Consider the following 26,186-nt stretch of genomic DNA (forward strand, 5'->3'; position numbering starts at 1 on the left):
TGCTGCTTGTCTTCCTCCCTAATTTTTCTTCATTAACAGCAAGCCCACTGTATACTCATGTGGTTGAAAAGATATGTAAATGGTTTGTAAAATTTTTGCCACAAAATTTAGCAGTGAACCTGTAGCAGTGTAAAAGTTTCGTACATTTTTAATCCTCATTTTGTCATTCACATTTAATCCTGGAGGTCTTTAGTGTGTTCAGAGACAAAAACATCAAAGTAAAAATAATTAAACGTGCAGAGAAACTGTGATGCTATAACTAGTCATAGTTCCACTGTCAGAAGAAGAAAAATTAATTTTGAGACAAGCATTGTTAAGTTGTGGGTGTTGTTGGTGCAGCACTGCAGGAAAGCTTAATATTGTCATGTCGTCACCTTCAGTGCTTAGTTTTAACCATAAATTAACACTAGAATATGATACTGGACCTGTGGAAAGAATGTAGTGCTATAGCACAGTTTTTTTCTGCCACTGAGCTACACGAAAGTTATGAAAGTAAAAAAACTGGGGTCAAGTTAAGGTGGAAAAAACTATAGTAAATGCAGCTCCCTGCATCACATTTTATTTTCATATGCTCTGCAGATGCAAGTTTTTCCTTGATTGGAGAATCCATTAGTTTATCCTTTTTTTCTAAGTAATTTTATGGAATGTGGGAGCAAGATGTGCATAAGGAACAATGCAGATTACTTTCAATATACCCGTTGTTAGGATCTGATGCAAGTGCCACTGTAAAGTGAAGCTGACGGGTTGCATTTACCTGTTCTGGATTTTACTTTCATACTCTTCTGTTCTTCAGAATTTGTGATCAGTCTCTCAAATTTATCAATAGATTTATTAATGTCAAGGAGTCGAAACCACTCTTCACAGACGAACTATTCAAAGTAAAAAATGTTTCCATTTCTGTGTGGCCTGCATTTTCATTTCTTTGCCAAACTTACTGATAATAGTACTGTACTTGGATTTTTTTTTTTTTTTTTTTTTTTTTTTTTTTTTTTTAAGGGGAGAGGTCATGCTGTGGATTAGCTTCATTATAGTATGTTTAATCTGAAACAGATCTCTAACCCCTTTTAGCTCAGTTGATGGTAAATGTTGTCATATTGGAAGGTTTATTAGTTTAGGAGAATCATTTCTACCTAGTAATCAAGGTTGATTGAATTTTTTGCAATTACTGCTTAGTACCGGTAACTATTTTGTGGAAGTGACCCAGTTCTGTCAGGTTAAAGGAAACTGACTTTAGATGAACTGTGATAGAAATACAATTAATATATGGTAGTGTTATGCATCTCACACTCACTAATCTTCACTTCTTGGGTGATCCTTTGATGGAAGTAGCACTGCAGTACTAATAAAAAAAGACATACAACTGGTGTGTGTTAGAAGTATACCATACAATAAACATAATTTTATTTATGTAGTACATCATATAACAAAACAGTTGTGTTACAGAGGTACACCATAGTATAAAGCATGATTGTGCCTACTAGGTACACAGTTCTATTAAATGTAATGGTGTTTGTAAAGTACACTATACAGCAGAACATAATAATGTCAAAGGAGTACACCATACTATAAAACAATTGTTTCATGGGTACACCATATTATAAAGCACACTTTGTTTTTAAGAGGCACCATACTGTGAAACATAAGTGTCTTCATGAGGCACATCATAGTATGTAAAATAATTGTAAGAGGCACGCCATATTATTAAAGCCATGATTGATCTGAACAGGGGAAAAGTGTGATGTGTCACTGGAGGTAAAGGTGGACAAGCGTACTGCCTCCCAGCTCAACTCAGGGGTAGACCAGATGTATGATATCTTAGTGCTGCATCTAGATGGGGGCAAGGACCTCTTCATAACCGTCATTGGTTAGTATCAGAGAGAGAGAGAGAGAGAGAGAGAGAGTGTGTGTGTGTGTGTGTGTGTGTGTGTGTGTGTGTGCATGGGTGTGTGCGTGTGTGCATTTATGTGTGTGTGTGTGTGTGTGTGTGTGTGTGTGTGTGCATGGGTGTGTGTGTGTGTGTGTGTGTGTGTGTGTGTGTGTGTGTGTGTGTGCATGGGTGTGTGTGTGTGTGTGTGTGTGTGTGTGTGTGTGTGTGTGTGTGTGTGTGTGTGTGTGTGTGTGTGTGTGTGTGTGTGTGTGTGTGTGCATGGGTGTGTGTGTGCGTGCATTTATGTGTGTGTGTGTGTGTGTGTGTGTGTGTGTGTGTGTGCATGGGTGTGTGCGTGCGTGTGTTTATGTGTGTGTGTGTGTGTGTGTGTATTTACCTATTTGTAGTATACAGGAATTGAGCAATGCTCGTGTTGTCCTGTCTCCATATCCACATTTATCAAGTCTACCTTTACACACATGAATGTTTTTCTCATGCACCACCTCTTTGTCTAAGTCGTTCCAAATATTTAAGAATATACCTAATTGTGATATACACGGAATGTACTATGCTCGTGGGTTTCCGTCGCCGTTTCTCAATAAGTCGAATTTAACTTTAAACTCGTTTATGTTTTTAGACTGGACGATCTCTTTGTCCAGGCTATTCCATAAGTCTATACTTCTGTAAGGAAAGCTATATTTCTTGATATCCTTCAAACAGCTTGACTTTTTCAATTTCATTCCATGTCCTCTTGTTGCTCTCTTATCCCATACAAACAGATCTTCTTTGTCAATTTTATCTACTCCCACCATGGTCCTGAACACCGCAATCATGTCTCCCCTCTTTCTCCTTTCCTCTAACGAAGGCAAATCCAGTTTTTTTTTTTTTTGTGCGTGTGTGTGTGTGTGTGTGTGTGTGTGTGTGTGTATGTGTGTGTGTGTGTGTGTGTGTGTGTATGTGAGAGAGAGTGAGAGAGAGAGACAGAGAGAGAGAGAGACACACACACACACACACACACACACACACACACACACACACACATAAATGAATACATCAGATATGTTCTCTAAGATCAGAGATATGTTTTGTAATTACTTATGTGGGTTTGGTATTGTACTTGTATTGGATATTATGAAATTATTTTGTGTTACAGGTGACTATGAGAGAAGTTGCTTTGGTTCGTCTATCAACGCGTTGGTTCACATGAATAAACCTTTCAGGGAAGTACCTCTTGACAGGCTTATTGATCTGGTATGTATAAGAATTTCTTTGTACAAAAAAGTTTTTATAACCCCCTTGTCCCCAGGAAAAAAAAAATCCTTGAAATAATAACAAGGTCTGATAGAAAACCTGTGACCTACCCTGCTTGAATGTTCAGTATGCTGCATTTACTTTTTTTTTTTCTTTTTTTTCCTGTATAGGTATAGTATTTTATGCTGAGTAATGATGAAGTAGAACTGAAAGGGATTGCCATCACATGGTGGCTTTGATAAAGCTTGGCAGTCTAGTCAGTATAGTCATACAGAAAATAATGTCTCACAACTCTCTCCCTGTTGACCAAATGAAAGATATAGGACTGGAGGAGAGAGGCAGCTTAATTCTGCAGTCCACTAGGTTCATGTCCAGATGAGACTGAGGCCACAACAACAGCATCAATAGTGCCATCCAAAAGAAGCAGGGTTATGAACTACCTTGCATCTACCACCAAGTACTGTATATTGGTTCCACAGGGAAGTCTGGGGGGCCACTGGAAAGTTTTGCAAACATTATTATCCATCCATCCATCCATCCATCATCCAGTCCTATGTTGCCCCATGACAGAGGAGCTTGGGGTTATGCAAGTTGGTCCTGATATTTAAGATGTGTGTCCAGCCTCACTCATCCCTAAGTGGCATTACGTGAGCATTAAACCCCAATCACCTCTTCGATATAAACCCACACAGACTCAGTCCGATGGGAGTGCCATAATTACCCACTAAACCACCAGGCACCATAATTTGGTTATATGGTTACCATCCAGCATAGTAAATGGTTTCCTGGTGTACAGGAAACCATTTGGCTTGTCACTTACAGTAGTGTAGAGTCACCCATAGGCATAAGGAAGGGGAAAGAATAAAGGAAAAAAAGACAGAAGAGGGAGTGTAAAGTCACCGGAAGGCAGAAGGAAGTGGAAAGAATGAAGGAAGGAACAACAGAAGAGGAAGAAAGGACGAGAGTCAAAAATATACATCCCTCATGCCTGAAAAGGAGGAATTGTGAATTTCCGGATACTGTACATCATTAAAAAATATGAAAAGGATATGATCTGTTGATCAGGTTAACTGTAGTATGAGTAACATTGGTTTTGTATAACTGCACACATGAAACTGAACTGACTCATAGTACTCATCATCATCATCATCCAGACCTCTTTTCCCACCCAAGGGCAGGGTGAGGAGTAGCAATGTCCAGACAGCCCAAAATTGCCCAATCCAATGGGCCACGCTTCCATTCACTCATAATTCAAGCCCCCGGAATCCTGGCTCTATTGGATACGCCAAAAACATTCACCACATTCTGTAGCTTCACATCATCGTATCCGACAGAGTCAGTCCAGACGCTGCCACGTTAAAAAGGGGTGCCAAATGTACTCATGCCTTTGTCATATCTTTATTATTAGATGGAAAGACCTCTCCACCATTCTTCTTTCCTTCCATGCTCTTCTGTCTTTCTTTCCTTCATTCTTTTCTTGTCCTTCTGCGTACTGGTAACTTTACATTCCCTCTTCTGTCTTTCTTTCCTTCATTCTCTCCTCTTGCTTCTGTCTGTGGGTGGCTCTACGCTGAGTGACATACCAAATGATTTACTGTACACCAGGAAACCATTTACTATGCTGGGTGGTAACCATATAATCAAATTTTGGCACTTGGTGGTTTAATGGGTAATTATTGCACTCCAATGGGATTGAGCCGGTGAATGTTTATGTCCAAGGGATAGTTGGGGTTGATTGCTCATGTAATGCCACTCAGGGATGAGTGAGGCTGGTCACTCTCATCTTAAATCTCTGGACCAACTGCCTAGCCCCGGGCTCCTAAACTCCTCATGGGGCAATATAGGATTGGATGATGGATGAATGAAGAGTAATATCATGTACCTGTGCAGGTTCTGATATACAGTGTTGCTTTATTCGAGGATGGGTAATTGTGGTTAGCCCATGAAATAGATCAGAGAAATTTGAAGAATGGAAGTGTTTTGCTTTGTTTCTTTTGTAAAGGCTCCAATATGCTTGCATTTGTTGGCCTTGGTCACCTAATGACAGCACTCCATGCTGCTTGATCTCAGGCAGCTCCCCTACTCAGTCCCTTATCACTGAGGTCATGTTCAGTTACCTCATCCCAAGTCATTTACGGTCTACCTCTGGCAACTGTACCTCTAATGTTGACACTTCTTACTTTTTGCACCCAGTTATCATCCCCCATCCTCTCCACATGCCCAAATCATCTCAATCTATCTCTTCTCATCATAACACCAATACACTCCAGTCCCACCCTACCTCTCAACTCTTCCATCATAAACCTAGCACCTCCAGGCCTTGCACTCAGGGACGCACTGCACATCCACATAATCATTGTCATTTCAGTACATTTGAGCCTGTGAGTATCCTCTTCCTTTACAGTCCAGGTTTCACTACCATACAGCATTACACTCCTAACACATACCGCATACAAAGATTCCTTAGCATGGAGGGAGAGCCCTCTCAGTATCAGGAGAAGCAACAGCTCCCTGAACTTCTTCCAACCACTCTTCACTCTAGCCACAGAGGTAGCTCCAGCCTCACCTTCAGCACATAACATGTCTTCCCCTCCAAAATAAAAACTCTTCCACGCACTCAAAAGACTCACCAGCAAGATCAGTCCTTTCAAACCTGACAGTCTCCACATTCTCTCCCTGATGCACCACACACATGAAATCAGCATTATCTCGCAGTCTACCTCTAATACCACTACATCTTTTATGCACCCACATATCACAAACACTGCACAAGATGGAATTACTTCCCACACCCTTGTGGCAAGTTGCACGTGGTAACTCTTCCCCTTCTTTAACAGTACTGTCACTAGCCCTAGATACCATCACTTTTGTTTCATCTGCATTTACTGTTAAGCCCATTTGCCCCATACAATCTCTCCACTTCCTAAGTCTTTCCTCCATCTCTCTTTCATTCTTTGGTATCAACACCAAATCATCAGCATACAACATCTCCCTCGGGAATCCATTTCTGAAGTCACATGAGAGGGCTTCAGGTACCATGATAAACAATAAGGGCCCCAAGACTGACCACTGACGCACACCAACATTCACGGAAAACTCATCAACCAATCTCCATTCACTCTTACCTGGATGTGAGCACCCACATCCACCCATCCATCCACCATCTAATCCTGTGTTGTCTCATGTGGCGCATAGGAGCCCAGGGCTAGGCAAGTTGGTCCTGACATTTAAGATGAGAGTGACCATCCTTCCTGAGTGGTATTACGTGAGCAATAAACACCAACCACTCATTTGATAGAAGCCTCCACATGCTCAATCCAATTGGAGCACCTTAATTGCCCTTTAAACCACCAGCCGCCATAATTTGGTTATATGGTTACCACCCAGCATAGTAAATGGTTTCCTGGTGTACAGGAAACCATTTGGCATGTCTCTCCGTGTAGAGTCACCCATGGGCTGAAGGAAGAGGAAAGAATGAAGGAAATAAAGACAGAAGAAGAAGGAAGGAAGGAAGAGAGGAAACATAGCCATAACCACCCTAACCAGCCACTCCTTGATCCCAAGCTTTCTCATTGCCCACTTCACCACCTCACTAGGGATTCTGTTCAACAAAAATAAAGTATGGATCCCATTTCATTCCTATATATTTTTCTTGGAAGCTGTCAAACAATGAATATGACATCAGTGGTCCCTTTGCCTGGCATAAACCCAAACTGCTTGTCATTAGTGTTCACTCTTTCTCTAATCATACCTTCTAGTACTCTCTCCATATCCTTCATTATCTGGTCCAAAAGCTTTTGTGCCTCTGTAATTTCATCTTTCCAGGGCATCACCCTTCCCCTTGTGCACATTTACAATAACACTCTTCAGCCAGTCATCTAGGACAACACACTCATATATCCATCCTTTCCATCATTGCCAGTAAAATTATGTTGTCTGATCTGTAATGTGCATGTAGGGTAGTGCACGAGATAGAGGAAAGTGTGTGGGTGAGTATGCTGGTCTACTCTCCATGTTAATGTCACACTGAAAAGGTCAGCAAAGGGGGATGGTCAAATATTCTGGTAGCTAGTGAAACTGGGGCTCCAGCTCTTCCTGTCACCATCTCCATTTCCCTTGGGAGTACCACCTTGATCAGCTGGTGCTACAACCTACTTGCTGTGAGTGATTCAGTGAAAAGATGTAATACGTTTCACAAGGCACTCTATAGGTGGTTCTTTTAGTTCAGTGTTATTCTTTCATACAGCTGTTTTGGGAACTTCCTCACCAGGGTTGAAGTTGCATATTTTTAGGTGCCAAAGCTCACAGAAAATTGATTGCCCTTATATTTTTTAAACAGTCTTTATAAATAAACAAGCCCCCATTTTGTATTACTTTTTTTTCTCTCTCTCTCTTTCTTTTGTGCCATTGAGATCACACTAGTGTACAGAAAAGTTGCTAATAAAATTTTCATTGCTACCAAAAAATCCTAATTTGTCAGTTTCACCAATTAACGGTACAGTACTAGTTGTACTGGAAACATTGTAATATATTGAAACACATCTCTGACATATAATGAGGACTTTTTTTACTGCATAATGACTGCCTTTTAAACGTACTCAGTCACCACTTCAGAAATTTCCTTTACCTAATATGGTGGTAAGTGATGGTGACCATAATCCACTCACTTGATGTAGTGCTCCCTACTTCTTCCTTAGGTGACTCTACACTGAGTAGCAAGCCTAATAGTTTCCTGTAACCCAGGAAACCATTTATAGCACTGAGTGTTAACCATATAACCAAATAATGGGACAGTGTGGAGCCTACTTTGGTGCCCCTGTGCCCTTGTCAACTGGGTGGAGAGACACAAATGTGGCATTTGTCCAGGAACCAAACCTCCACACTTTGTCCACACTTTGCCATAGCGAGGCGCTGTCCACTTCAAGGAAACATCAGTTCACTGCACAGGATGGCCCTGCAGTGGTAATTGCCTGCTTGCAATTGATTGGTCTGCTTGGACAGACAGTCTAGGGTTACTCTACTACTACTACTACTACTACTACTACTACTACTACTACAACTACTACTACTAGTACGACTACTACAACTACTACTACTAGTACGACTACTACAACTACTACTACTGCTGCTATTACTGCTACAACTACTACTAATGCTACTACTTGGTACTACTTTACCCAGTAACTGTAAAAGTCTTAGTTGAACAGTGTGTGCTGGTAGGTTATATGTCATATGATTTATTGTTTGTTCAGCTGGGAGAAGATTTCAGTGGAATGTTTTATTTCCAGATATTGTGAAATACTGTTTGCAGTAAGTATTAACATAGTTATGTATTAAAATTTTAACAGAAAAATTGCTAATTATTGGTAAGAACATGAATGGTGAGTGAGTGGGAGTGTGGCTCATTCACTTGGGCAAACTTTAGTTAGTATCTCTTTCTGTCAATTTTTTGTGGCTCTCTGGACCCTACCTCACCCCACCTTAGGGTGGGAAAGGAGGTCTGAATGATGATGCTGATATTTTATTTATCATTTTTATTACTCTCTCATGAAGCTACTCCATATGATATGGATGGCAGTCTGGTAGCACTGCTTCCCACTTCCCTATGTTTTAACAGGAAGCATAGTTATATTGTTCGAGTTGCTGTAACTTACTTATTAATTTTTATTTCAGGAAAGTAAAGAACCCAAGTCCTTGATTGAGATGCCTTATGCTGTACCTAAGGAGCTGTGGTACCTGGTAGATCACCTTCATTCTCATGCACTCCAAGCAAAGGGACTCTTCACACACCCAGGTCTCCAGAAGGAGCTTTTTGAGATCAGGTACTCTCTTTTATACCCTTAATATTCACAGAATAATGTTTCAGATTGGTGCAGATTTTCTGTCTGCATGTTTCTGAGGAGGAGGAAAAAAATTTTTTTTTGCTCTGAATATGCAGTACTATAATTTGCTTTTCTGTCCTAGTTAATAATACAAATCATTGCCAGTAAAATATGTATGGACATGTTAGTAATACCTATATAGTCCATCTTTCTATTGCCAGATGCCTTAATCCTGTAAGGGGTGGCCACAAACAAATTGCCTCCATGTTGCCCTGTCCCCTGCCATTTTGCTGCCCTCCTCCCAGCTTACACTCCCCTCTTTCATATGCCTCTCCACTCTACCCGTCCATCTCATCCTGAGCCTCCCCCTCCCTCTCATCTCCACCTCACTTACATACACTTTCCTCATTAATCTCTCGCTCTCCATTCTCTTCACAGGGCCAAACCACGTCAGTGTATTGCTTCTAACACATTCTATCATATCCACATCCACACCACAACGGTCCTTCACTTCCTCATTTGTCAGCCTGTCTTTCCATGTAACTCCACATGCTCCTCTCAGATAACTAATTTCTGCTGCACTTACTCTTGATTTGTGTCCTTCCAACAAGGTTCAAGCTTCACTTCCATACATTAGAGTTGGTATTACAATACTCTCATGCAACGAATTTTTTACTTCCATGTTCACTTGCCTATTTCTTATCTCTACTTCCAAAGAAGCAGCAACCTTTCTTCCCTGTTGCACCCTTTCAAGTGCTTCATCCTCCAAACTTCCATCCTTACTTATCACTGTAACGCCAGTCAGACAGGGCAGCACTCCCAAGCTAGATGGAAAGCTGATGCTAGGGAGAGCTGGAGTTCCAGTTTCATCAGCCCTCGGGACTAGTTCATTACCATCCCCCTTTGCTGAGCTTTTTCAGCATTTCAGCAACACAGAGAGTAGGCCAGCATGCTCTCCAGTACAAGTTCTTCTAGCCGTCAACACCAAACTCATACACATTACACACTTCACTTCCTGTTCAAAATTTTAGGAAAAAGTGGCTTCAACAAAGCAATCCTCCAAGTCCCTTGGGAGTGGGGGGGATCTTCAAAGCCCCACCATCCACCCTTCTCCCAGTGGCGACCCAGCGAGACGCCTGGAACCACCGTCATACTAACTTCTTCATTTCTTCTACATTTGCAGCCTTTCTTTTAACATTCTACTGAGCACCACCTCTACTTCTCTAAACTTCACCTCTTCCTGACTGAGACTCAGCTGTCTGAGGTGACTGATAGCAAACCCTTCTCTGTATCCTCCTACTTTCTCCATACTCATTTCAAAGCCAAAGGTGGCTGTTGTGTATATGTATGCTTGACATATCTTGCTCTTGTGTTCCTGAACTTGAATCTTCTGAATTCTCAGCTCCCTGGCTTTGGCTTTGCTGTCATTCTCTGACTGTATATATCTGTGCTTTTTACTTATTCCCTGATTTTGCTGTCTATGAAAAATTCTCCGACTATCTTACTTCTAAGACGGAACACATCCAATCCATTTCTCCTTCCTCTGAAAACTCAATTCTAGGGGACAGAGAAGGATTGTGGAAAGTTTTGCGCATGTATGGTGTAGAGGGTAAGCTGCTAGGTGCCGTCAAGAGTTTTTATGGTGGTAGTAAAGCATGTGTCAGGGTTATTGGGCATCTAAGTGAATGGTTCATGATCAGTGTGGACGTGCAACAAGGTTGTGTGATGTCCCCATGTTTGTTCAGTGTATATATGGATGGGGTGATGAGAGAAGTGAAAACACGAGTAATGGAGAGAGGGATGGCAATGGTAATGAATGGTGATGGATGGAATATCTCAAATTTGTTGTATGCTGATGATGCAGTACTGCGTGCAAGTACCAGACAAGAACTTGGTAGGCTGGTGCAGAGTTTTGCTGATGTCTGTAAGTGTCATTCCTTGAGAGTAATTTTGTAGAAAAGAGTAAAGTGATGGTTATTGAGAGAGAAGGTGACTCCCAGTGCAATGTAACAGTGAGTGGAGAGAGACTGGAATTGGTGAGAGAGTTCAAATACCTCCGTACAGTGATAGAAAACAGAGGAAAATGTGTAAAAGAAGTTGAAAGTAGAGTGACACAAGGAAGAAAAGTAGCTGTTGCAATGAAGGCCATGATAAGAAACAGAGGCTTGAGTGTTGCAGCTGCACGAGGCTTACATGAGGGAGTGTTAGTGCCAACTTTAACATATGGATGTGAGACTATGGTGTGGCATGAAAATGAAAAGTCAAGAGTAAGAGCAGTGGAGATTGGACTGCTAAGGAATGTATATGGAGTACAGAGGGTGGATAGGATACGAAATAATGTGATTCGTGAAAGATGCGGAGTGAGGAAGTCGGTGGACACCAGAATTGAAGAGAGTGTACTGAGATGGTATGGTCATGTGGAGAGAATGGATAACAATAGAGTGGTGAAGAAGGTATATCTGAGCGAATTCGAAGGAGAGAGGAGGTGAGGTAAGCCAAGGAGAAGGAGGAAAGATATGGTGGATGAATGTGTGAGGAAGAGAGGTTTGGAAGTCGGTGAGGCTAGGGAACTGACAGGAGATCGAGCTGGCTGGATGAATTTTATGAGGAGAAGTGCATGATCAGGGATTTTTGGCACCCCTTTTTAACATGGCAGCGTCTGGATTGACTCTGTCGGATACGATTATGTGAAGCTACAGAATGTGGTGAATGTTTTTGGCGTATCTGTTAGAGTCAGGATTCCGGGGGCCTGCATGATGAGTGAATGGAAGCGTGGCCCATTGGATTGGGCAATTTTGGGCTGTCTGGACATTGCTACTCCTCACCCTGCCCTTGGGTGGGAAAGGAGGTCCGGATGATGATGATGAGGATGAGGATGATGATTCAGTATTCACCACTTCCTTTGGCTCTCCTCTTCATTCACTGATCCACCTGATGAACAAGCCTACATCTTTTCTATTCTTATGACCTAGTGCAGCTCATACAGCACCCTACCCATATCCCTGACTGCCTTGGAGAGAGTTCCAACATACTTGACCTCTTACTTACAACTGATCCTTTACACTCTCAATCTTTCCTCTCCGTTGGGCTCCTCTGATCACAACCTTATCGCCTTAACCTGTTCTATCACTCCTGTAAGGCATGTGGACCCTCCCAAGAAGTGTCAGTTGTGGCACTATGGAGCTGCTGATTGGGAGACCCTCAGGCAGTACTTATTTGATTTTCTCTGGAATGATTATTGCTTCCATGGCCAAGAGCCATCTGAAAGTGACCTCGCATTATGGAGGTTATTTTCTCGGGCATGGAAGCATACAATCCATTCTCATTTCCTCTGACTGAAGCAAAAAAAACTTGGTTATATAACACTTCTTTTAATGCTGTCCACAATAAGGAGAAGGCCTACAAAAAGTACCAGAGCCAGCCCACTTCTGAATCTCACCCCTTTTCTGTTTCTGCCCAGAATCATGCTAAGTCTGTTCTTCGCTCTGCTAAAAGTAATTTCATTCGTACTAAATGCTCTGCACTCTTCAACTCAATTTCTTCCCACTTCTTCTGTCACCTTTCCAAAAACCTTTCTATCAACTTCACCTCATCATCCTTCCCTCTCCTTCTCCACTTAGATGGCCGTGTAGCTATTTCTTCTACTAAAAGCAGAATGCTTAGACTTTCTCCTCCAATTCCACCTTAGATGATTTCGGTGCTGTTCCTCCATCACATCCCCCTGTGACTTCCTCATGGCTGACACTGAAATTTCCTCAGTTGATGTATTTTCTGCCATCATTGGCCTCTATACTAATAAGGCATATGGGCCTAATGGAGTTCCTCTTGTTATCCTCAAGACTGTGCCTCTGTGCTTACACCCTGCCTAGATAAACTCTTTAGCCTTTGTCTTTCAACTTGCACCTTTCCTTCTTTGCTGGAAGTTTTGCTCTCATTCAGGAAGGGTGGTCATTCCTAATTTCCCATCCCTCTAACTATTGCCCAATTGCATTAGCATTTCATGTTTTTTTAACAAAAAATTTTGAAGGCAGTTGGGTCTGCTCGGCCAGACAAACTGAGATTTCTAAACAACAACAACAACAACAACTGTTCACATTCTTTCCTGTGACCATACCATCTATATACACTTTTGTTTGCCCTTTTATCAAGAGATTTGTTTACTCCTCATCTTTCATGAGTCACTGTACTTCTTATTTTAACCATTCTGTCCAACCTACACTCTATAGTAGTCTCATTTCTAGTGCTTGTACTCTTTGACCTTCCATAGTCTTGCCATACAGTACTACAGTTTTGCACAAAAATGCTAGTGTGGGCACAGAGAGGATGACATCACAACACAGCATCCTACATGGAAGGCTTATTAGAGTCACACTGGTCAGAGAGGTATGAGTGAGTTTTCCAGACTTTTCATTGAGTGGACTTATGCTAATGGGATTTTCACTGCACTACCCAAACTGAGTCAGTGGTTGTACAGTGTGTAAAAGTAAGGGCTGCAGGTCTTGAACCTTTGGGCATGAGGTGCATAGTACCAATGGTGTTGTGTAGTGCAAAATGGGTAATGCTGGATAGTGTGCTCTGGAAGAACCTGTTTAGAAGGTGACACAAATAATGTGCTGCATGGCAATGTACAGAGGGGTTCTATGATTGCACAGTATGTATTTATAAACAGCCCAAGCCAATTTTTATAATAAACTTTCTCCATACCAGTCAGATTAATGTATTTTTCATGCTTTTCACTTTAATATTACTCTAATTTGATCGTGAAGTGTTTGGTAGTTGTAGACCTTTGCTGTAATGGACTAGTTGGGGGGAAACCAGGTTCGTTAAAGCTGAAAGTTTGTTAAATCCAAGGATCACCCCCTTCAGGTGGGAATTTAAACACGTTTGAAAATAAATGAGTTTGCGGGTCCTGGCCTTTGGTTCCTTCTTCCTTGCATTAAAAAAAAAAAAAATGATTACTACTACAAATGGAAACTATGCCCATTTTACACTAACTTGGTCAGTAATTTTGCCTTTTTGCAGCATATTTCACATCATTGCACCTCTTCATGATAGTACAGTATAGCATTGCTGTAATCTCTTATTACAACTCAGCAAACACTATGAGGAGAGGACAGTTTCAGTGTAGAAGGGTTGTGTAATGCACCTCATTTAACGATCATTGTTTGGTATAGCTGAAAAACAGATCACCGGGCTCAGAGGAGTTTGGAGGGGCTGCGTGATGCTCCCCATTTACTGACCATTGTTCAGTATAGCTGATGAAAGTCAGATGGGCCCTGGGGTGTTTGTTAAATCTGAAGTCCATTATATTGAAGTTCATTATAGTGAGGGTCTGCTCTCCCTCTCTCTATACAGTACACACACACACACACACACACACACACACACACACACACACACACACACACACACACACACACACACACACACACACACACACACACACACACACACACACACACACACACACACACACACACACACACACACACACACACACACACACACACACACACACACACACACACACACCACTTGCAAACAAGCATGCAGTCTTATAGACAGCATTTGAGAGTTAATAGATAGGGTCACCTGGTGAATAATACTGTGCCAGTGGTGTTGTTCAGTGTAAAGAAACTAATGTTTGGTACTGTGCTTTGGCAGAACCTGCTTGGATGAAGGTGTACCAAATGATGTCCTCCCAGGAAGTGTACATTCAGTTGCTGAGGCACTGCTGCTCTTTCTAGAAGCACTGCCTGAACCTGTCATTCCTTACAACCTGTACCAGGAGGCCTTGGATGCTGCACCAAAGTTTTCACTTTGTAAAGATGTAAGAATTGGAACTGTAGTGATGTTTGCAAACTATTCCAGGCACATTTTTTACTGGTAGTCTTCAGGATGTGTGAGGCAAACTCATGCTTGAAGTCGGGCATGCTTCTGGCTCATGATTGTGTGGTTAAAACCACACAAAAAAAGAAAAGAAAAATACTAATTTCTGACATAGATTAACTTTGCAGTGAGTCATGGGCAACTCCAGGTAGGGAAGAAAATATTAATTCATCAACTAAAAGAAAAAAAAAAAAAAATTAAGCTAAACAACTGTGCATGAAGACTGCCTGTAATATAAATGTACAGTATTGTGAAAAGTGCTGTATTTGCTGTGCATTATAATATTTTGTCATATTAAGATACATACTTTGACTGGGAGTACTGTGAGTAGAGGGGAAGTACTGTAATGACTTTTGTGGTGTAAATTAACACATTTTGATTTCAGGTTATTGCTAAGTTGCCGGATCATCATCGTAATGTTTTTACATACCTGATGGCCTTCCTTAAGGAGCTGTTGAATCATGCAGAGGATAACAACCTTGATCCTAAAACCCTTGGTTAGTAATTCCTTTTTTTATTAATATATATTTTTCACTTTACCTAGTTGCACTGGAGAGGGACTCCTGCATGGGGTAGCACTAATATAACCAGGTGGCTCCACTCCCTAGTTCAGTTCCCTCTCTTTTCCTTGAAAGGAAATGATTGGATTGCAGGAAAAGAGCTGCTTCACACAAAGTTCACATCCAGATGAGCATGAGGCCACAGCAGCAAGAACTTTAGTTGATGCAGCCCAAAAGATTCCTTCACTATAGGGATGATATTTATTCATATATTTATTTACTTATTTTTTGCTGGCTCCAGGCAGTTTTAAACAGCCTATGATAGACCTCTTTTAGTCAAGAAGTCAAAATTAGAGTCAGCTAACAACTTTATTGTGATGACAATATTTCTGCTGTATTTTCATCACCCCACATGAATTTTTACAGCTTAGCAAAGATTTCTAATATTGAATGGATCCCCTTACCATGTTAGGATTCCCAAGAGGAATGACATTGTCTGACAGTAGTTAGCATAGCCCTTTTTTAGTAGGTTATTGCTTTGCTATAAGTTCTTTTTCGACCATATGAATGCTGTGGAGCCAGCCATAAAAAGTGAGTTCATATGGTAATTGTATCATGATCATCATCATCATCATCCAATCCTACATTGCCCCATGAGGAGCATAGGAGCCTGGGGCTAGGCAGTTGGTCGCGACATTTAAGATGAGAGCGACCAGCCTCACTCATCCCTGAGTGGCATTACATTACCACTGGCTCAATCCGAATGGAGTGCAATAATTACCCACTAAACCACCAGGTGCTAAAATTTGGTTATAAGGTTACCACCCAGCATAGTAAATGGTTTCCTGGTGCACAGGAAACCATTTTGCTTGTCACTCAGTGTAGAGTCACCTGTAGGCAGATGGAAGAGGAAAGAATGAAGGAAAGAAAGACAGAAGAGAAAGTGTAAAGTCACCCATAGGCAGAAGGAAGAGGAAAGAATGAAGGAAAGAAAGAGAGAAGAGAATGAAAGGAAAGAAGGATGGAGAGGAAAGGGCAGACACCCAAGAACAGCACTACATCGAGTGAGTGGATGGTGAGCGCCCCCACCTACCACGTATGGTAATTGTAACCACCATCAAAGGAATGCCTTCACATGGTGCTACCAATATACTGTAGCTCAGTGAATCCATTGCTTGATTATATAGACATCTCTCCACTTCCTTCTTATCCTGTGAAAAGAGGATGGCAGACTGCTGGAAAAAGGCTGCATCAGCCTGCAGTCCAGTGAATGTACATACAGATGAGTCTGGGACCACCAACACCACCACTACCATCAGTGGTAGGACAGCTGCAGAGCAAGCTCAGTGGTGTGTATCTCCAGGTACTGGTCTATATTCCACTGTGCTGCAAAAACAGGAAAACCACTTCTAGGGATTTATGGAAAGTGAGATTTTTTTGTATTCCCCTGCAGCTACATTCAGTTTGCCACTGAAGCATAATGAAATATTTTAGTTGGCAGAGTTGATTCTTAACCCCCACCCCCACCCATTCCCCAGAATTCCTCCTTTGCTACTGCTTTGACCATTTAGTTACAGGCTTGGTAACTTGCCACACAATTTGTCATTCAAAGACAGGAAACTCAGCCACTGGTAAGTAGAGTCAGATTCCAGATAGAAACTCATTAGCAATGTTACAAGTACTAGTATGCATAGGATTGCATTTCTCAGCAATTTCCAACAACCTTTGAACTATGCTTACTGGTTATTCCACTTGATTAAGCTTCCAGCCCACAGAAAACCTTGGCATAACAATGACGAGTTCTAGCATAATTGCTCTGTAAGAGAATGCATTCCTTTGTTTTTATATGCTTTGATATAACCTAGATATTAATAGAGTTTGCATTTACAGCACTGGTGTTTGGCAGCATACTGATCAGAGAACCCTCAACAGCCACCTCTGACCTCCGCCACCAACACCAAGTCATCGAAAGAAGAAAGCAGACCTTTGTACTTCACTTCCTCATGAATGACTATGAGTAGTGGTTCTAGCATTTGTTTGTTGCTCATATGGTGAACTAGAGTGCAATTTTCGTGGATATAATGATATATCAGTCAAGATTTTTAGTGAAATCTAGTCTCTTGTTTTCTTATGTAATATACTGTTGGACATAATTTAAGCTTGTAGAATGTTTGTTGATGAAATTTTTTTTAAAAATAATGTCAGGGTAACATAGTGAATGCATGTTATGTACAGTATGTTGCTTTCTTAAATGTATAACAAAAGAAATAACAATTGAAGCAAATTGTTATTTCCTGTTTGATGACAGATGCAGATTTGTCATCATTAATAGTACACTGCTGGTACTGTAATGGAAATATTAGTACAGTACTGTTCTTATATGGGTAATGTGACTATTGTAACTACTGTACAGTGAAATTTTCATTCCCTACATATTCATTCCAATACTATATTTAACACCTTCAGTACAATGACCTGGGTTATGTCTAAGGGAATGTTTTGGTTGCTTGGAAACTACTGCCTCCTTATCCTCTTCACAATGCATAGAAGTTTTTTAATCCATGGATTGCGCAGTTACCTTTTTTTTTTTTTTTTTTTATCCCACCCAGAGGTGTGCAAAAAACGAAGGGGAATTTTTTTTTTTTATAGTTTTTGTTTATTATAAACTTGAAGATAAACATCCAGGGCATCATCTGGTGAAAAGAAAAAAATCTCTTCCGTCTTTGCGTAGCGCCTTGCGTAAGTTTGCATAGGGGTTGAGTTGTCTACGGTGATGCACGGCCAGCACAGCTTGAGCTGTGGCTCACAATGCAACGTTACCCAGCCTGAGCTGTGGCTCACAATCCACAGGTTAATAGGAATAAAATAATTGGATGGTGGTAGGAATATAACTTAAAGTCATCACACTGTGGGAGTTAATGGAGTTTGTTAGTAAGCATTTTACCGTGAGGTATATCGCTTAAGCTAAGTACCGTATAATTGTCTAGCAGAAGTAAGAATAAATAAATAAAAAAATCCTTGTATTAAAGGGGTTTCAGGTTTAATGTAGAATACAAGTAATATACCAGTATATATTTTGATAATTGCTCCAAATAATGACAATACTGTATTTTCAGGGGTCCCCATTGTTTTCTTCTGATATTTGTGGTAGGTGGGGGTGCTCACCATCCACTCACTTGATGTAGTGCTGCTCTCAGGTGTCTGCCCTTTCCTTTCCTCCATCCTTCATGCTTTCCATTCTTTTCTGTCTTTCCTTCATTCTTTCCTTGTCCTTCTACCTACGGTTGACTTTACACTCCCCGTTCTGTCTTTCTTTCCCTCATTCTTTCCTCATCATTCTGCCTGTGGGTAACTCTACACTGAGTGACAAGCCAAATTGTTTCCTGTACACCAGGAAACCATTTACTATGCTGGGTGGTAACCATATAACCAGATTATGGTACCTGGTGGTTTAGTGGGTAATTACAGCGCTCCAATCGGATTGAACCAGTGAAGGTTTATATCCAAGGGATGGTTGGGGTTTATTGCTCACATAATGCCACTCGGATGAGTGAGGCTGGTCACTCTCATCTTAAATGTCAGTACCGACTTTCCAAGCCCCGGGCTCCTCCGCTCCTCATGGAGCAACGTAAAATTGGATGATGGATGAATGGATGGATGATAGCACTCCTTTAACACCTTCAGTCTGATGATAATTCACTCTATTCTTGTTATTGTATACAATTTTATTTATGTTAGGAGATAATTTTTGAACTGTTGGGTAAGATTTAGCCTCCATTAAACCTTTCATAACAAGACATTTCCCCCAGGTAAATAAAATGGTCTGGTATTAGCAAGAGCAAAATACAAGAGACATCTCTGGGCTGAAGAAGTTATCCTCCCTTTACTGTTGTTATTCAGCTTTCAGAGTCAGTTATTTTTGTCCAGCAGAAGCAGAAGCAGGAGCTACTTTTATTGCAGTCTGTGCAGGGTGTCTTTGTAAATTTATGAGACAACTTAATGTGGCTGTTCTTGGGTTAATTTTAAGTAAAAATTGGTTTATTAACCTGGGTCCTCTTCTCAGCTGTCATAGAGCCACAATTGCTGATGGCCTTTTGAGTTAATTGTGAGGGAAAATATTTTCTTGTCATATGGTCACCAGTATTTTTAGTGTCCCAAGAGTTGAGAATTGGGTCCATAGTGATAAAGCATTTATTATTCAAAATTAGCCTAAAAATAGCCTGAAGTTTCTCACACCTTTCCTGAGTCATCCTGTATTTTTCCATGATGTTTATATATCGTTCTAGATTATTTGTAGAAACTTCCCACAGTGAAGAGATTAAGTAATGTACAGTCTAGTTTGATGGTACTTCTCTCATCGTATACTGTACACTTAAAATCTTCAGAATAAAAATGATCTCTTTTCAGACAAGAACTACCTTCTAATGTGCATTATTCATTGTTTTGGTCACATCATCCTAACTTTAATAGGATAGCAAATAATTTTTTAGCATTATTAAATTCAGATAATGCCATTCTATGAATATGGGCCACAGTATTATTTATGCTTTAATTTCTTCTTTTGTAATCACTGTCCTTTAACATTTGCAGTTATTATTCAGTCCAGATAGGAGATAGGAATTAAATAGAATTCACATAATGTAATTGTAAGAGACGATACTTTTAATATAATTTAATTAAGGCAGGATATAAAGAATGAATTGTTACATCAAGTTGGCTGCATGTATAAAAAGTTTACATAAAGCAGCTCAGTTTTTACATTTTATTTTTCTTTACCCAAATACTTATTTTGTATTGTATAGTGTGCATCGTCATTCAGTATTTGCAGTAAATTAGTGTAGTACTGTGTAGTAGTAGTAGTCGTATGGAAGTGAAGCTTGGACCTTGTTGGTAGGATGCAGGTCAAGAGTGAGAGGAATGGAAATGAGTTGTTTGAGAGGAGCAGGTGGAGTTATGTGGGGAGACAGACTGACAAATGAGGTAATGAAGGAGATTTGTAATGTGGATGTGATAGAAAGCATTAAGAGAAATACTTTGAGGTGGTTTGGCCATTTGGAGGGGATGGAGAGAGAGAGACTTACGAGGAGAGTGTATGCAAGTGAGGTGGAGACCGAGGATGAGAGGAGAGATGGTGTGGTGAGGTATATGAGAGGGGGGGGGGTGAGCTGAGAGCAGGGCAGTGAAATGGCACTGGACAGGGTGACATGGAGGCAATTTGTTTGTGGCCATCCCTTATGGGACTGAGGTGTCTGGCAATAGATAGATAGTGGTAGTAGCAGTAGTGATAGTGCTAGTTGCAGAGTAACCCTGGTCTGTCAGGCCAAGCAGACCCATCAAGTGCAGGCAATCACCCACCCCTACAAGGTCACCCCATGCATTGTTCTGATGTTCATTTGCAGTGGACAGTGCATCACCACAGAAAGGCATGTGGAAGAGTGTGGAGGTTTGGTTCCTGGATGGATGCCACATTTTCATCTTCCATTTAACAGGGGCACCATGGTAGGCTGTGCATCACACCATTATTTCGTTATATGGTTACCACCCAACACTTACAATGTTTTCCTGAGTTACAGAAAGCTGTTAGGCTTGTCACTCAGTGACCTTTGGGAGAAGTAGGCAGCACAGTATCAAGTGAGTCGATGATAGTCATCACCACCTACCAAGTAAACTTATGTAGGAGATACTGTGGAAAATGATTGTAGGTACTTTTTTTTTTTTTTTTTTTTTTCCTGTGCATACTAGGCAAAAGGGTTGAATGATAAAAGAGGGAATTTGTGGGCCATTTAATTGGACACTTATTTTCCTGCTTTACTGCTATACTACTACAGTTTCTGGATCCTTCTGATTTGATTTGTATTGGCTGGAAATGGGGAAGGGTTGGGCTGATGAGGAGTATGAAAAAAAAAAAAAAAATAGCATTAACATAATTGTACAAGTACCCTCAGGAAGCAACTCATTAGTGTTTTCTACCACCACTAACAGGTGCTGGGAAGGGACATTCGTCCATGGGGGCACTGATATCATTAGGTGGGTCTGGTACCTGGTTATACAGATGTCAGTTAACTGCCTCCCTATCCCCTGAAAGGAAGATGGTGGACTGCACGAAGAGGGGTAGTTTCAAGCTGCAGTCAACTGGGTTCACTTTCAGATGACCCTGGGGCAACAGCAACAACAACAACAACAGTCACCAGTAATAATTCAACTGTACAGTACAGTATTTGGCACACCTCCGTCCATCATTGTACTCCACCTGTGCTACAAAATAGGAAGACTGCTACCAAATTTTTGCAACATGAGAATCTTTGCACATGGCTGCCATTCCAGGGTATTGTAGGCTGTCTCCCCTTTGCCCAGCTAAATCCTGTGTCTGTGGGCAGTGTTAGAAAACAACTCAGGTTGTTCAGTTGGATAAACGTGTCTGTGTGTACAGTATAGAGTGGTACTGTAGTTAGTATGTTCTAACCAGACAAAAATCCCTGACTCCTCTTGGTTCAGTAGATGGCTTAGTGTAGTCGGACTGGACAATTCTTATGATTAATATCGAGAAATTCAGTCCAACCTTATACGTAAACTTTGGAATTCATGCAAGCACAACTTAGTATTTAGGTTGTGGGTGGAGTTCATATCCATCAGATAAAAGTATCTACTGCTTGAGAAAGTATATGAGAGGACTGTAGTGTGGGCAGGTGTGTAGTTATATGATAAAGTTTATTCATATGTTGATAACTAGAGCTTTGAGTTTGTAGACAATGCATGTAAGGAGCATAAAGTCTAAATGAAGTGTGTAGCTATGTGTTGGACTTTCACAGTGTTTCTTAGGAAATAGATTGTAAGTTTTTTTTATAGGAGCACAGAGTGTATTTGAGTGTTGGGATAGATATGGTACAGATATATATCTCTTAGGTAGGACTGAAGGGTTGTTGTTGTGAACCCAGGCTCATCTGCATATGAACCTTTGGCTTGCAGGCTGAAATTGCCCTTCTCTGCAGTTTACTATCCTTCTTTCAAGGGATAGGAGGGAGCTGAGGGATTTTTGTAGAACAGGGCAAAGGAGCCACCTGGTTGTATTGGTGCCACAGGGTGAAGGAGTCTCCCCAGCCCCAAGATCAGGAGGCAATATAGCAAAAGGGTGTACTTTAGCCCAGAGCCCATAATGGCATTAGACTTTTTTCTCATAAATTTGATATACCTGTAAATACATTTGCAAATCTGTACTTAGTGTTGCCTTTCCAGTACCAGAGTACAATAATGCAACTGCAGGCAACCTCATATATATACTTGTCTATGCAGTCTTTGTTTTCAGCTCTTGCTGAGGTAATATGGGCATATGAACGCTATACGGTAGAACCTCAGTGTAACGAACCTTGGTAGATCGAATATTGGTTTTAACAGACACTATGAAGGCCACTGGATTTCAGTTGGTTATACAGTAATGGACAATGTCTGTTAAATGGGGTGCAGTGGGTCACAATACATGTTTCCTATCCTTTTTACTCTATCCTGGCCAGAAACTGTTGCCTTCCATTGTGATTGCTGAGTTGTAATAACATACAATTGTACAGTACATGCCTAGCCCCGGGCTCCTATGCTCCTCATGGGGTGACGTAGGATTGGATGATGAAGTGAAATGAAAGTAATACTATACTAGTCATGAAGAAGTGCTATGACATGGATGTGAAATAAGCTGCAAAATTGTGAATTTATGGACCAAGTTAGGGTAAAATAGGTACAGTACAGTTTTCACTTTTAATGCTAGAGTATGCTGTTGTACTCATTTTTTTCAAACATGATTGAAATCCCTCCTCATGGAAGACTATCAGATAAAATGGATTATTGGCTTTATCTGATCAGGCATCCCCCCCAGTGAGTTTGTTATAGCGAAGGTCTGCTGTAGTATGTATGAGTAATTTGGTGAAGCACTGCACCGATGTGAATGTGAAGGGAAAAGCCTTAATGGACAGATCCAAGATGCAGAAATGAGAGTAACTTCAGCAGTGTTGCAAAGATCTGGATGTGGAGGGAAGAACCCCTGTGGGCAAGATAAGTTTTTTTTTTTTTTTTTTAATGTCATGGAAGAGACCTCAGGGCTGGGGTTCTTGACTGGAATGCTGGAGGGGGAGCAAGCTGCTTTGGTAAGTAGCCACGAGGCATTAACAAAATAAATGATTGGGCGAGGAGTGAACAACAGCGCGTTCAATAAAATGTGTCACACTTACCCAGTATTCGTGAACTCGGAATAATTTTGACTCCACCTCAGTCATAACAATCCCAAATGTATTTGGTTGATAACTTACAGATGTGAATTAGGATACCATTCGTTTTAATATAAATGAGAAAGCAACAGGCTACTGAATTAGAGCATCATTATGATGTTGTTGTTATAATTTGTTCTTGTTCTTGTTGTTAGTTGTTATTACCTCCGCCAACGAAGTTGGAGGAGGGTATGTATTCACCTATGTTTGTTTGTTTGTCCACACGACATTTCCAAAAGTTCTCAATGAATTTCAATGAAATTTTGTGGAAGGGTTGGCCACGGGCCAGAAAAGAATCGATTAAATTTTGGGGCGGATCCATATCCGGATCCGGAGTATCCCGCACAATATCTCCAAAAGTTCTCAATGAATTTCGATAAAATATTGTGGAAGAGTGTGCCTTGGGTCAAGGAACAATTGATTAAATTTGGGGGTGGATTCGGATCCTATGCATGCCACACAATCTCTCCACGGATTCGGATCCTTTTTAATGGCAATGGCATTGGCGGAGGTATACGTTCTGTGAGTGCTTTCTAGTTGTTAGGTGTTACTGATGTTAGATATTGTTCCAGACTCGTCTGAATGTGAACCTGGTGGACTGCAGGCGAGCCTAAAGTTCTGCAGTCCATCCTTTCGGGGAACAGGGAGACAATTGAGAGATGTTTGCATAACCGGGCAGCGGAGCTTTCATGAATCGTCTTGGAGCCAAAGCAGGAAAATAATAATACCTTGGGGTTCTTAGCCCACAGTCGGAGCACAGCAACCAAGAGTGGTGATACGAAGGAAGAGATGGAGAAAAAAAGACGTGAAATATTTTCACATCAGATGTAGAACGATGTAATCGCTTCAGAGTGTTGCGTCATTCATCCATCCACACAGAAGTCAGCGACAGCTACCACTGCAACTATGAATCTTAGGGTTTGTATGTGCCATCCTGATTACGAGAGAACTGTTCCGGAATCTGTGATCATGGTGTGAGAGGAACAGTCCAAATAAGGGTTCATCAGCAGATACGCAAATAGTTTTGTGAGTCTTTGAGCATCGGCCTCGGTCTTGATGTCTTTCTAGAGACTAAAAAGTTCCCTCCTCCACCTAAGACGTCTGTCAGGATGGCAAGCTTGAATGAAGGAGGACTTCAGGGAATTAAAACTTTCTAAAGGTCTTATTTTGGTGTGGATAACGCCTGGAAGAAGACCCATCCCACCCCTGAGTTATTTTCCTCACTTGGTGTTATATCTTTGTAACTGGACTACCACACGACTCCCCCGCCCACCAGCTTTTCCTGAACAGCATAAAGTAGTCTGGAGATAGGAGGAATATAATAAGAAATGTATTGAGCTGAATATATGAAGTCCGTGAAGGTAAATAATGGTAACGAGGCTGTGGGACTGGCAAGGATGACACGTAGACACCGGCCATCCCGTACCGCGGCTCCACAGTCTTTCGTATGCTCATTAATGCCGTCTGGAGGTAATAAGAATGAAAAATAAAATAAAATTCATATATTGAAGTAGTTAAGAGTGTTCAAGAGTGTTTAGCTCACGAAATAATACGAGAGTAAAGGTAAGAAATTTATCGAGGTGTAGGACTTCGGTGAGGATGACGCCTCGAGATCGGCCCATCCCGGGCATCCCACCTCGCGGCTCCCCAGTGTGACCTGAACCGTGGTGGGGATTAGACGTCGGTCGCCCACACTTTCTCGCTCCCACATTCGCTTCGAGCTGCGGCGTCCGGTATCTCGCGCTTCATCTCGCGGTATCATCTTCTTGACTGTGTCGCGGGAAAGTGTGAGTCGCGAGTTTCAGTGTGAGTGATGCTGTGGTGTTTTTTTTTTTTTTTTTAATAGTCTGATTAGCCTGCATCCCACATTGCAGAGCTTTGGAATCTCAGTGATTTGTTGGCCGTGGTATCAGCTGTGACGCCGCATCAGACAGTGAAGTTGTAGGTTTGATAGTCGTATGTAATGGCATTTACTCTGCATACTATTTTTTTTTTTTTCAGTGCTAGTAATGCAAACTATGTCGATGTTAAAACGGCATAAATGCATACAAATAAGCATAATTATACGCAATAAATCGCCAATGAAAAGGTTCTATGGAACTTCTTATGCCACCAAGAATAAGGACTTAGTGACTGAAAAATGCGCTGCTGTTTGAATGGCCCGATCGCGTTTACATTATTTGTTTCTCATTGTAAGATCATATTCCAAGTGGCTTTGAAGATTTCGTAGTACCTGTTCCTGAGCGATTTATTCTGCACGTTACAACTTAATAACCTCTTGTATGTTGTGCAAACTATGCCCTTATCAAACGATATAGACGATTGCTAACATGTAACACAGAATAAATCGCTAAGGAAGAGTGCAACGACACCTCCTCTGCCACCTAAAACATATAGCTTAGTCTCGTGTGCATGGGAAGCTTTGTTAGCACCTGTTTCTTAGCGACTTATTTTGCTGAAGTTATTACATCTTATTATTAGTTCTGTTGCTGCTTGTAAATATCGACAAGTACACACACACACACACACACACACACACAAAGCACCCTCTAGTTTGGTGATGTTCTTTCCATTCTCTCTCTCTCTCTCCTTCAAACAATTCTCC

The 26,186-nt window shown here is 41.2% G+C and overlaps 1 protein-coding gene across 2 annotated transcripts in view; it reads left to right on the forward strand.

Moving 5' to 3' along the window:
- Ocrl (Oculocerebrorenal syndrome of Lowe) overlaps nucleotides 1-17,870 on the forward strand; it is a 108,317-nt gene extending 90,447 nt beyond the window's left edge. For both annotated transcript variants that reach the window (XM_080279573.1, XM_080279574.1), the window contains 6 exons: nucleotides 1,727-1,864; nucleotides 3,021-3,118; nucleotides 8,792-8,940; nucleotides 14,605-14,770; nucleotides 15,215-15,326; nucleotides 17,220-17,870. In XM_080279573.1, the coding sequence (XP_080135699.1) occupies nucleotides 1,727-1,864; nucleotides 3,021-3,118; nucleotides 8,792-8,940; nucleotides 14,605-14,770; nucleotides 15,215-15,326; nucleotides 17,220-17,350 (794 nt within the window). In that variant the 3' untranslated portion in view covers nucleotides 17,351-17,870. The remainder of the gene's footprint in view (nucleotides 1-1,726; nucleotides 1,865-3,020; nucleotides 3,119-8,791; nucleotides 8,941-14,604; nucleotides 14,771-15,214; nucleotides 15,327-17,219) is intronic.
- The last annotated feature ends 8,316 nt before the right edge of the window (nucleotides 17,871-26,186 follow it).

The sequence above is a fragment of the Coenobita brevimanus genome, chromosome 79 (genome assembly GCF_032717465.1).
Source record: "Coenobita brevimanus isolate Jiangsu-jjx chromosome 79, ASM3271746v2, whole genome shotgun sequence".
Classification (NCBI taxonomy): domain Eukaryota; kingdom Metazoa; phylum Arthropoda; class Malacostraca; order Decapoda; family Coenobitidae; genus Coenobita; species Coenobita brevimanus.